Source organism: Lepidochelys kempii, chromosome 5, assembly GCF_965140285.1.
Source record: "Lepidochelys kempii isolate rLepKem1 chromosome 5, rLepKem1.hap1, whole genome shotgun sequence".
Taxonomy (NCBI): domain Eukaryota; kingdom Metazoa; phylum Chordata; order Testudines; family Cheloniidae; genus Lepidochelys; species Lepidochelys kempii.
In genome coordinates, this window is record NC_136384.1 from 130,500,681 (window position 1) to 130,513,749 (window position 13,069).

The following is a 13,069-nucleotide window of genomic DNA, read 5'->3' on the forward strand; positions in this document are numbered from 1 at the left end:
CCCATTTCCCACACCCACATGCCCATGCCCACCCCCACCCACACCCAGTCACTTCCTCATTGACTACAGATTATATAGTAAAACTTGAGTTCTGCTTAGCTATACCTTAACCAATCATTTTCCTGAAATTTAACTAACCAATCCTAACATATTGTAACATGATTATGTAACCAATTATATCCCACCACCTCAATTAGTTTACACCCAGCAAAATTAATTATACAGCAGACAGGAACAATCACAGAACCAGACAGAGATTATACAGACAAACAATAGCAAAGTGGGAACTACAATGACAAGACAACACAGAAGTGAGGATTTCACATCCCAGCTATTGATAAGTGAGTTCTTGCCAGACAGGATGCTATCAAACTAAGTTTCCTTTTACATTTTCTAGGCACTTCCCTTTCTCTGGAGGTGATAGGAATACAATCCTGTCCTGATAGTGCCTAACAGCCCAATAGCACCTTATTTCAATGTGACTAGTTTGGAATGTGAGGATGTGACCGGTCGCTTCCCAGCTTATGGCTGCCTCTGCTGCTTAGCCAAAGGCCTTAGCCTAAGAACAGGGCCTCAGACTGTCACAGTAAGAGAAGGCCCTTACACCAGCAGACAGTGATTTTGATTCTTTCTTTTATACCTCTATCACTAGCCAAGTGATAAGAATACACCTAAATTCTTAGAGTACAGGCCTTTACAGACAGGCCTGAATATCTATATCCTAACACTTGGTACCATCCAGGGGAGGGGATTGTCCATTGAGTTCAGCACTGATGACAGTGGTGTCTGCACAGACAGTCTCCACAACACCAATGTATCAGGCAGCAGTGGAATTGCTGTGCCTGTCTGTTCCCGATTTGCCACTTAGTCTAGAAAATTCGACAGCTGTGGCTTCATCTTGGGTGTCCTCAGCACCTCCTGGTTTGGTGGCCAACTTAGTGTTATTGCCAGCACAGTCATCTGCAGTGCCTCATACACAGAGCTCTGGGTTACAGGGGCCTGGACCCTGTTTGGTACCGAGGGCAGATGCTATCTTCAGTACCGACAACAATTCCGGCGCAGTCTACATAGGCTAAGTGTTTGGTACCAATGCCCGCTTTGGTACCGCATGTGTGTGTGATACATTTACCACTACTCAAAGTGCCTTTGACTGTACTATCATAATGCCAATTAGGCCAGTGTGTTGGACTGCAGATGATTCGGGATGAGACGGCTTGGAAGGAACTTCAAGATCAAGTGCAGAAATGCCTTCCTCTCCTTTGCCTTTGCAGTACCACTCAGAGATTTTCAAGACCTCCTGGGATCATCATTGGTACTGGGATTTGTTCCACTCCTACAGTAGGGACAAAGCTTCCAGGCCTATCTCCTACTGGTCACTAATGTTGTATCCCTGTCAACTGTAGCCTCTTAGGAATCTGTGGGTGATTCTTCATTCAGCGAGGTCCTGATCATGTGCTCAGTCCAGGGCTAGATCACTTGTTCCTCAGATGGTCTCTCCAGGTGAGCCACCTGTGCTACAGCCACAGACTAAGGGGGCTTCCTCTGACCTGGTGCAACCTGATCCATTGATACAGTCAAATGTGTTACCACAAGAGATTCCAGTGATTCCACTTCCCTTTTCTGCCTCTTTACCAGATGATGCTATGGTGCCCGAGTCCTCATCTCCGGAACTGGAGGATTTTAAATTTTATCAAGCGCTCCTGAGATGAATGGCATCATCAGTGGATATTCAGGCTCAATTTGTTCAGGAAAACTCTCATAAGTTAGTGGATATTCGTCAATCCTCAGCTCCTGAAAGAGTCACTCTCCCTATGAATGAAGTGATATTGGAGTTTGCCAAATCTCTGTGGAATACCTCAGCATCTATAACACCCATGGCTAAGCATACCGATGAGAGATATTGTGTCCCCATGCAAGGTTTCAAGTATTTTTTCTCTCATCCACCTCCTAATTCCCTGGTTGTGACAGAGGCAAATGAGAGGGTACAGGAGGGGAGATGTAAATTTACACCTAAATACAAAGTCTAAAAGGTTAGATTTGATGTGGAGAAAAGTGTTTTCAACCTCCTTATTGCAAATGTGAATTGCCAGCCAGCAAGCGTGATTGTCTAAATATGACTTTGCAAATTGGGATGCCAAGTTACCAGAATTCTCCATGGAAGAGTTTAAGGCATTTATTGCAGAGAGCTGTTTGGTGGCCAAGACCTCTTCACAGTCAGCACTGGATGTAGCAGATATTCCATGCAGATATGTGACTTCAGCTGTGATGATGAGGATGGCCTCATGGCTACAGATCTCTGGCCTAGCTCCTAAAGCTCAACAGACCATAGAGGACTTACCATTTGATGGTCAGTTTTTGCTTTCTGAGAGAACTGATGAGACTTTACATTCTTTTAAGGACTTTTGAGCTACTTTATAGTCTTCTGGGGGTGTCTAGCTACACCACAAAGGGATGTCATTTTGTAGGTCAGCAATAACACTAGCAATGTTGCGCTGAGTGATACATTCACCAGTCATCCTACTCTGTTAGGCTGCAAGACTTCCCAAGAAAAGGACATCACTGAAGAGAAGATCTTCTGAATCTAGTTTTAGCCAACCAGCCTATCCTTCTTCACCTTCAGGGAGGCAGCCTATTTGATTTTAAGATTGAGAGCAGCATACAAGTTGTGGACCTCCCACATTTCTTCATCTGCTTCCTGACCTGCTGACTCAGCACCATGGTCAGGTTGTTCATCCAGTGCTGAAAAGTCTACACCTCACAGCATAGATTGTACATGGCTAGACATGTAGGTAGGGCAAGGCTTGGAAGCAGTTCAGAGGATCCTGCTTAATAGTAGAAAACCATCTACTTAGTTGGTTTGGTCAAGATCTAAGGGAATTCAGTCCATGTGAGCTTGTGTTCAGGATATTTTGGGCTAGCTCTTATATTTGATGTCCTTGGGTCTAGGTCTTAGAACCTAGGGTTCATTTGTTGGCAATCTCAACATTCCATCCTCTGATCCAAGGAAAGTCAATTTTCTGAAAGATATTTTCCATCTGTTTCCACTTATGAAGGAAATCGTCCCATTCTGGGACATTAATACTATACTGGCTGCCCTCATGGGTCCTCTGTTTGAGCCGACAGCAACCTGCTTGTTGTCTCTCCTCTTGTGGCTATAACATCCACAATAAGAGTCAGAGAATTACAAGCCTTACTGGCATAACCTCCATATACTCAATTCTTCAGAGACAAAAGTTTCCTTAAGATCGTAGCCAAAGATTTTGTCCATGGTGGTTTCAGTTTTACCTTAACCAAGTTATTTACTTGCCTATATCCTTTCCGAAGCCACACTCAAATGCAAATGAGCAGCATATCCAGATGTTAGATGTGAGGCTGTGCTTGGCATTCTATTTGGAAAGAACTAAACTATTTCATTCAACACCTTGACTTTTTGTCAGATGAAAGGTCAGCTGGTCTCCTCACAGAGGATGTCCAGGTGTGTAACTTACAGGCTCACTCAATGAGAGCCCAACAGACATCTATCTCATTTCTCAACGATGTTTCAGTATTGTACATTTACAGGGCTGCTACATAATCTTCCATACATATTTTTATCAAATATTGTGCTATTATAATGGCATCTAAGTCAGATGCAAACTTTGGGATGGCAGTTCTGCAGTCACTGTTTAAGTAGACACTGAGTCTCTTGTCTCACAAGTACTGCTTGTGAGTCACCTGAGTGGAATACACGTCTGTAACCACTTGAAGAAGAAAAGATGGTTTCTTACCTGCATTGTACTTGTTGTCTTTGAGATGTGGGTGAAGACATATATTGCACCATCTACCCTCCATCCCCACTGCATCAGAGTCTCCAGTCTGGGATTTGAGGAACTGAGCCCAGTTGGGGTGGTGCTGCTGTTAGATAGCCTGGGCAGGGGTTATTTGGGTCAGAAGGTGCGAGCACTGCACATACAGGTACTGCTAAGCAAAGTTCTCTGGCTTCAGTGCGCTGGGCACACACACACCTGAGTGGAATACATACCTGCACTCACATCTCAAAGAACAAGAGTAATAATACAGGTAAGTGACTGTCTTGTTTGGGTCGATGGGTCAGATGTATTTTGCTGTTCTGAATAACTGACTAACAATTATGTTTAAAATAACTATTACTATTTGATATTCTATCAGTTATACCTAGTTTCTTTACATATAGCTGTAAGTAAATGTATTTTTAAATTATAAAGAGTGATTTACATATAAATATACATATTTATCTTGTGGGTGTATTCTATAAAGTCCCATTTCATCACACATCTTAAGCCTGTGCTTAACTGTAACCATGTGAGTACAGTAATTCCTTTAAAGACTATGGAATTACTTGTGCACTTAGATTTAAGCACGTGTTTAAGTGCTTTGCTGGTTGTGGGCCTCAATTTCTGTTCTGTTCAGATCCTTAAACAGTGCTTATCACCTTGTACCAGTAATTACTTTACAGAGCTAGCCAAGATGACAACAGTTTACCTTGTTCTTAGAATAGGAAGTACCTGTGGTGACCCTGCAGTCACACTTAGCAAATACAGCAGTGACTTTTTAACATCTTCTGCAGTATTTTCCTATACAGTCAGTTAAAGAAGGTTATTGATCTTACACCTTAGCTAGGCAGTAACTTTGTGTTCCCCTGGGAACTTCATGGAGCTGCATGTTCCATGGCAGAGGGCCAAATCCCCTAAGTTACACTGCTGGACTTTGGGTGGGAGGGAAGCTTCTGCTCCCTCCCTGATCCTCAGCATGGCCCTGATGTAATTTAGAGTAGCGTAAGAACTGCTGGAAATTACGTTGGCTCCTTTGACTTGGACTGCCAGAGGACATTACACTCTGGTTTCACTCCTACACTGCTTAGTAACATCCGCTATGCCACATGGGGATTGCCCCTATTTTGTGGGAATCCATAATTGCTCTGCATTCCCATTATGCCACTGGAGAAGCACAGAAGGGATGGAGTGAGGGGCCAGGAGTGTTTTGGAAAATTTGTTGGAATGAACTGGATTACTAAACAAAAAGGCAGTGAGGGCAAGAGAGAACAGGTGATAAAGCTATTAACCAGAAATTCAAACGTCTTTTCTAGTGATGTTGTGCGATTGGAGAAACCTGAGCTTGAGGAACAAAGAACCCAGCTCATTGTGAGAATCAATGCTGATAAAAATCAGTTGAAAGCTATTGAAGACAAAATTCTAAAAATGTTGTTTACTTCTGAGGGAAACATCCTAGACAAAGAAGAACTCATCAACACACTCCAGGAATCAAAGGCAGGAGACTCACTTTTACAATACCTTGTTTTAATTAAAAATAAGTGATCAATCTAGGGCTGTATGAAATGTTACACAGGGAAAGAATTCTCAGATTTATGTTTCTCCTTTATACATTGACTTTTACAGATCCACAGTCCTAAAATAATAGGCTAAGCTTTCAAAACCCAGACGCATGTAATGCAGTTAGTCTGACTTGGGGGTCATGTGTCCCAATATAAAACCATTTTAAAAATCTAAATGAATTATATCCAGTAGTTTCCTATCTGTTGTTTTCGTTAGTATTTTAATATTGTAGATTAGAATTTTAATGTTGTAGATTAGCTAGGCAATATTTAACTCTACAAAATTCATGCTTGTTTGTTACTATCATAAAAATATTTTGCTAATGTGGTTGCCATTAAAAAGTCAGCATTTGGTAATAGTTACCACACTGTGTATGAGATACCACAATCTCCCCTTACACTTACAATAAGGAATAGCTGTTAACTGTGTGGAATCTGTTTGCAAATACTAACTTGATTGGTTGTCACTCTAAGTATATTTGGCTCGAGATTTTTGCTTTATGAAAAGATAGTTTTCTTATTTAAAGAATTCATGTGAGATAATTATGCAGTGGTTTCACTTTGCTTATCAAGGCTAGGTTCAGCTACAGTTGTTCATATTGAATTGTATCTTACTCCACAAGTAATCCCATTGAAGTAAATGGGACTCTGCCTAATTGCTCCCAAATGCGAATAAGGACTATACAGTCTTACCAAATGGGACTGTTTGCAAAGTAAGATTCTACTCAGTGTGAAAGCCGTAGTAAAGATCTAGCTGTGAATTGTAGAATTCCTGAGATTGGCCTAGTTCTTAATGGGCAAAAATCTGCATTACAAAAACCACAGTCCCAGTTGGTCAAAGCTGGCCCTCTAATTGATGGTCTCAGACATGTATTGAACAAGCCATGAAGAGTGAACTACCATGTCACTCCGAAAAGTGGTCCTTTCAGGTCAGGCCTGAGACCCACCAGATGGGTAGTGTGGGGAAGCTCGCATTACTGTTACCCTTGTAGTATCAGTACAGTGCATAATTTGGTTTAGGGAAAATGTAACCTATCATTCTAAACTCTTTCTGGCTGATTTTGGCCCATAACATTCACATTCTCAAAAGAGTAATAAATTAAACTAATACCATGGCAAGCTGGAAAATCAGACCCACCCATTATACATTTATTTGCAGGTAGAGTTTTGGAGTAGTCATCTACATGTAGGGGCAGAGCTTCAGATGGAGTAAATTGGCATCGCTTCATTGAGGCTTAGGAGCCAGCCCATAATTGCCAGCAGAGTTTAGGCTACCATTCTAGCATGATGTTAAGCTAGCCTCTTTTTCCCATTCTCTCCAGCACCTCTCAGTACTGAGGCTGATAAGTTGCTTGATTTGTGTATGGTTATATTCTTCAATTAATTATTTGGTAAACATTCTAAATATATTTTTCTCTTTCTTTTTTTTTTCTTGTTATAATTTTTCATGATCTTCTGGGATATTGCCTCTGATAAAAACCTACTAGTTATTCTTTAGGGTAAACTAATGCTGTTGACTAATGACATTGTCAATATAAGTTACAAAATGCAACATAATACATTGATTTACATAAATGCTTAGCATTTCATTTTAAATTATCAAGGGAACTAATATTCTTTTCTTAAAATATCCAATAGCTAAGACATAACCAAACCTGAATCTTGAGTTTCTGGCTTGTGACAGCCAAAAGTTCTCTGTAGCTCTTGGAATAGAATAAATTCCTCCCTCAGTATGAGATGGCGCTTACATGTCTTTGGCAAGTGATGCATAAAATTACACCAGTGCCATCAACATCAAATGAAGAGCTTGCTCCTCGTGCTCCGAGCTCTGTCTATCATGAAATATTTTCTAAAATGCTACTAAAACTTGTTTCTTTTAGGTTACATCTGGTGCCATTAAAACAAGGCTAAAAGAAGCAGAATCTACTGAAGAGAAGATAAATGCTGCTCGTGAAAAGTACCGCCCTGTTGCTACTCGAGGGTCTGTCATGTACTTTGTAATTGCAAGTCTGTCAGAGATTGATCCCATGTATCAGTTTTCCTTAAAATATTTTAAGCAGGTTAGTTTCATTTTTCTTTGAAGTAAATAGCATTTAGTATAATGAAGATATGAATAGAAATAGTTTTATAAATATAAAAATAAATAAAAAACAGGCAACAAAATTTAAGCCTTTAAGAAGTGTTTTTTCATTACATCAAAAAAGAATTCATTCTGTTTCTAATTTTATGATACATTTGGAAAATTAGTAATGTTATAAAACTTCCAGGTATGATTCCAAGTACTGTTTCCAAATTTAGACATACATTTAGGTGTCTAGAGATAAGTTGTCTGATTTTCAAAACTGCAGAATACCCAGAGACTCTACTAAAGTCAAGTTTCAGAGTAGCAGCCGTGTTAGTGTGTATTCGCAAAAAGAAAAGGAGTACTTGTGGCACCTTAGAGACTAACGAATTTATTTGAGCATAAGCTGTAGCTCACAAAAGCTTATGCTCAAATAAATTTGTTAGTTTCTAAGGTGCCACAAGTACTCCTTTTCTTTTTACTAAAGTCAAGAAATTTAACGTGATGGTCAGCACCTCTTAAAATCACTGTTGTTTAGGTGCCTGAATTTAAATAACTAAGTTTTATAATATTTAATGTCAGCGATTTTTCCAGCATCTCAAAAGAAGTCTGCACCCTGAAGAGTACTTGACTCTTCAAAGTTAGCTTATTTTTGTAGTTCAGTGGTTCTGAAATTTTGGTCCATGGAACAGTGGTGCTTGTTAGAGCATTCCCTGTAGTCCACAGAGCTTTCTATGTAACAATGGTGAGTAATCTCTATCAAACAAAACGAGAGGATGTAAGACACACCCATCATATTAAAGCGAGTTTATTTTATCATCGTATCTTCTTACTGTTCTCTTAATATTACTTCTTCAAAATTCCATGCACTATAGCGATTGCAGAAAAAAATGGAAATCATTACTGAGAGGTTGGGAGGAGACATGCTCTGTGTATGAGAGGATCTCTCACTTAAGAAGTGTTGTACAATATGACATAGTTTGAGAATCATTGTTCTAGTCCAGTGAATTAATCTAGAAGTATGCTATTATTAACAATTAGAAATAAACTCATCAAAACTATGTTTGTTTTTTTCTTGCAGTTATTTAATACAACTATTGAGACTTCTGAAAAGAATAATAATCTGCAGCAGCGCCTGGCAATACTGCTTAGTCAGACTCTCTATGCAACTTATACCAATGTTTCCCGCGGCCTTTTTGAACAACACAAACTCATCTACAGCTTTATGCTGTGTATTGAGATCATGCGGCAGAGAGAAGAACTTACAGATACAGAATGGAATTTTTTCCTCCGTGGTTCTGCTGGCTTAGATAAGGTGCGTTTGGAGTAGATTGATGACAAACAAAATAGTAAATGATTATATCTATTTTTGGTTTTGCAAAGCAATTTGTAGATAGTGAAAGGAGGTTGGTGTCTAAATTTGTCTTTACAATAGAGACTTTGGTGACTTCTAATTATGATTTTCCATCATGTGATATGATACATTTTGAGGCCTGAAACATTTGAACAGTTATTTTAGATATTTGTTACTTATTTGTTCCAATCAAATAAAGCATCATTATTCAGGACAGCATTTAAACACATACTTAATTTTAAGCGTAATGGGACTTAAACACATACTTAAAGTTGAGCATGTGCTTAAGTGACATTCTGAATAAGAATGAATTTAAGATCATGCTTAAATGCTTTTCTGAATTGGGGCCACTATTAATAAACTTGTTTCTTGTGCAGCTTTCACATTTTGACTACTAAAAATAGTCGTATATTTGTTGAGCTTTTATTTACCTTCTTCTTCTTTCATATTTTCACTGATTCTTTCATCTTTCCAACAGCAACGCCCTGCTAAGCCTGATGTTCCATGGCTCGAAGACACCACGTGGTTTATGTGTTGTGACTTAGAGGAAACACTCCCGAGTTTTCAAGGAATTCAGAATGAAATACTGTCCACACACATTTTCATTAAATTGGGTAATATGATAAATAAGAAAGTGGATTGGAAAAGCCATTTTCCTTCTACCAAACCTCTGCTTCAAGGGGGGTTTTCTGCACTGATTCTACTTCTATTTTATCAAACCTATTTTTGAACAGCTTCAGAAACAGTAACTCAGCCAATGCAGCAGGCAGGTTATTCAAAGCCTTAAGACATTCGTTATGTGTATGATGGACTTTTCCATTTTCCCTTTGACATAATGATGCCTTTTCCTTTTACTCTCATTTATACTCTCTTCTGGGGGACTTGGCAGAGATCTTTCAACAGTCTGGAGCTCCACACATTGGAAGAGTGGGGGCAGCAGCAGAGGAGGCCCCCTATCTCTGCCAAGGCCTCAAAGTGGCAGCAGGGGCTCCCTTCTCTGCCCCACGAACGGCAGCAGGGCTCCCCCTGACTACTTGGGAAAAGCAGGGCACCAGTGTGATCTTTTCTCTCAGAACCAACAGTGCCCCCCTCTTTCTCCCAGTGATGCAGAGGTAATAGCCAGGAGGCCCCCAAGTACTCTATCCCAATAGCTGAAATGTATCTGCTTTATTGTAAGAGTGGGCTGGGCGTGCTGCACATGTCTCCTGCCGCACACACAATCTTCTGCAGCAGTGATGTTGACAGGGGCCCCCAAATCAGTGATACTGCAGGCAACGCCTGATTAAGATGAATGGGCAGCTTACCCCGCTCAGAGCTATTTTTTTAGGCTCTCTGCAAGCTCTGGCAGACAGATCAGTTACACTTGGGTCACCTTTTCAAGCTTTTCTTTGAAACCATGAGAGATAGAAAGCCATTTAAAAAAATTGAAGCTCAGATTCTGACATAATTATGTGACAGCAGGAGCCTATCGTGCCTATGCCTTAATCCAACATTGTCTGTCCCCAAGATAGAATCTTACAGCTGGTCACACAGTCACCATGATTGCATGCAAAGAGCCAGTTAGACCTCTAACTCATGTACAGAAGAGAGCCTTTGCCTTTTTGAAAATGTGATCTTAAATATCACCTTACCATTGTGAATTATTTCAGCTTTGCAAATTCTAACTTTAAGACACTGCTAATGCCAATGTCATTTGTAGGGTGCCTTGAAATTCATGTCAACCCAGAAACTTCGGAAACATATGATTCTGAACCCTCCCCTTCTGCAGAGCAAACTGAAGAATTAAAAAAGGAAGGCACCGTGAAAGCTTCCTGGGACACAAGACTAAGCATGTTTCAGAAATTAATTATTGTGAAAAGTTTTATGGAAGAAAAGGTAAAATCCAAATATACAGAAATTTGCATCCACACCAAAGCTACAAGAATTTGCAAAATTGTTTACTTTGGGCCATATTGTGTCATTTGGATGTTGGCTTGAAGAGGGGATGATGCAAAGATGGACCTTCCCAATGGAAGATTGGATCTGTATGGAGAAGAGGGCTAGACCCCTTCTCTATCTTCTTTGGGACTATGTGAATCTGCTGCAGGAGTGGTCCCTGTACTCTTCCAAGCAGAAGGACTGAGATTTATGACTGGCCCATGGGTGGCAGGATGGAGAGAGCGTCCTTGTACCAGTCACAATCTCTCCCTTTTTAATTAGTTTATATTTACTATGGGTCTGCTGCAAAGTCTGTGAAGTTTAGAGTGCAATGGGAAGTTTGACTTCATAGAGGCTACTCACATGCTTCTGTGGACCATGGTCAGTTCTAGTTTGCCAATTCTTATTATATTATCCAAACTTTTTGGATGTTGAATCAAACTTTTTGAAATGCCCCTAGTACTAACTGTGGCATGTTTGAGTTAACACAATACAGTGAATGTTTTCTGTTTATGGGTTTCGGGAGGTGGTCGGTTGAAGGGATCGTAGTGATTTTGAACTTGGAAGACTGATTGATTTTCACCACTGATTAATTAGTCTTTATTATTTGTATTTGCCCCAGTGAGGACTGGGTCTTATGGTGCTCTACAAAGACATACAAAGATACAGTCCTGGCCTGAAAGGGTATACAGTCAAATGTAAATACTGTTCTCTGTGCCTCTTTTTGTTTGTAAATTGGTATGTTTTCATATCCTCAGGTGGTCTCTGCACTTACTGAGTTTGTAATAGAGAACCTTGGAAAACAATTCATAGAGAATCCCCCAGTTGACTTGGGGACTCTTTATCAAGACATGTCCTCTTCAACTCCTCTGGTGTTTATCCTAAGCACAGGCTCTGACCCCATGGGAGCTTTCCAGAGGTTCGCAAAAGAACGAGGATATTCAGAACGGTACAAATTACATAGTTTTATTAGACATGGTATTCAGCTGGGATATTCAAAGGACCCTAAGGAGTTTATGGAAACTGGGTATCAGGTATCAAAGAACCCTAAGAATTTTAAGGGAACTGGGTACCTAATTCATCTAATCTTCTTTGAAAATCCCACTCTCTCATGCTTGTACATTTATTCCATTGAGTTATACTGTAACATGTACTGTCTGTGGGTGAAATGCTGGCCTCACTGACTTCTACCATTGACTTTAGTGGCGTCAGGATTTCACCCTCTCTGTACATTAATGTATGTTAAAATAATTTTTTTAGTTCTCCTCCAAACTATATACTATAGCTATGCTTCAGAGATCTTCATATTTGTATATATTTATATTTCTATATTTGTAGCCAAAGCTGTCAAATCAGACTCCTAAAACCATATTAGGCACCTAAATAACACTGGTACAATTTTCAGAGATTATGAGCTCTTTCAGCTCCCATAGACTTGGATTTGTAGGTGGATTTGTAGGTGCCCAGCGTCTCTGAAAATTTAGGGTCTAAATATGGATTGAGGTGTCTAAATTTCAGCACCCAAGTTAGGAAATGTTGGCTACTATCTTTAAAAGCTACAAATCCTAAATACCTACCATTTCAAAAGTCACTGTATGTCCAGATATTTGCATCATGAACATTGACAAAATTTTCTCTCTGTTTCAGATTACGGTCAATTTCACTAGGGCAAGGGCAAGGACCTATTGCAGAAAAGCTGATAAAGGATGCAATGAAAACAGGAAATTGGGTTTTTCTGCAGAACTGTCACCTAGCAGTTTCATGGATGTTAGCTATGGAAGAGCTTATAAAAAGCTTTACCGAGCCAAGTATGTAGTTTTCCTTCTGTGATACAATATAGGTCCCTAAAGGTAGTGCCAAATCAGAAGTGTGCTTTTCCACTTTTTGCTTGTCTTGCTGATGAGATGGGAAAGGGCCAAAGAAATGGTCATCTGTAGGATTAAGAAGTTGCTCATTCTATTAGAGAGTATTACCTTTATTCTACATGCTATAGTGCTCATTTATGTATTATTTTCATTTGCTTGTTTGTAGGCTTTCACCATTGTATCTGTTCACCTCACGTATATTAAAGAATGTATTTGCATTAATGAATTTATCCTCACAATGCCAACACCCTATGAGACAGGGAAATATTATCCCTATCCACAGATTGGGAACTGAAGCACAGAGCGATATACATATGATTCATCACAGTCCTCACTGATCTACTCCACCCAACACACCAAACTACTTCGCCAAATGTCCACTACTAATGGTGTTTGGAAGCAGGTAGTTTGGTAAAAGGGGATGTGCAGACAGGAAGGCTGTGGAGGGGCAGAGTTCAAGTTGTAGTCTGTTGTAGTGACCAGGTGTGTGTTTGTAGGTGACTACCTGTGTGTTAGATGGG

The 13,069-nt window shown here is 39.9% G+C and overlaps 1 protein-coding gene across 8 annotated transcripts in view; it reads left to right on the forward strand.

Moving 5' to 3' along the window:
* Nucleotides 1–13,069, forward strand: part of DNAH6 (dynein axonemal heavy chain 6) — a 192,300-nt gene that overhangs the window by 136,969 nt on the left and 42,262 nt on the right. For 7 of the 8 annotated variants that reach the window (XM_073345870.2, XM_073345872.2, XM_073345871.2 and 4 more), the window contains 7 exons: nucleotides 5,105–5,285; nucleotides 7,231–7,410; nucleotides 8,494–8,727; nucleotides 9,245–9,380; nucleotides 10,466–10,641; nucleotides 11,442–11,632; nucleotides 12,331–12,491. In XM_073345870.2, coding sequence (XP_073201971.1) covers nucleotides 5,105–5,285; nucleotides 7,231–7,410; nucleotides 8,494–8,727; nucleotides 9,245–9,380; nucleotides 10,466–10,641; nucleotides 11,442–11,632; nucleotides 12,331–12,491 — 1,259 coding nt within the window. Of the gene's footprint in view, nucleotides 1–5,104; nucleotides 5,286–7,230; nucleotides 7,411–8,493; nucleotides 8,728–9,244; nucleotides 9,381–9,655; nucleotides 9,879–10,465; nucleotides 10,642–11,441; nucleotides 11,633–12,330; nucleotides 12,492–13,069 lie in introns of those variants that run through there. The other variant, XM_073345878.2, reaches the window with a different exon arrangement.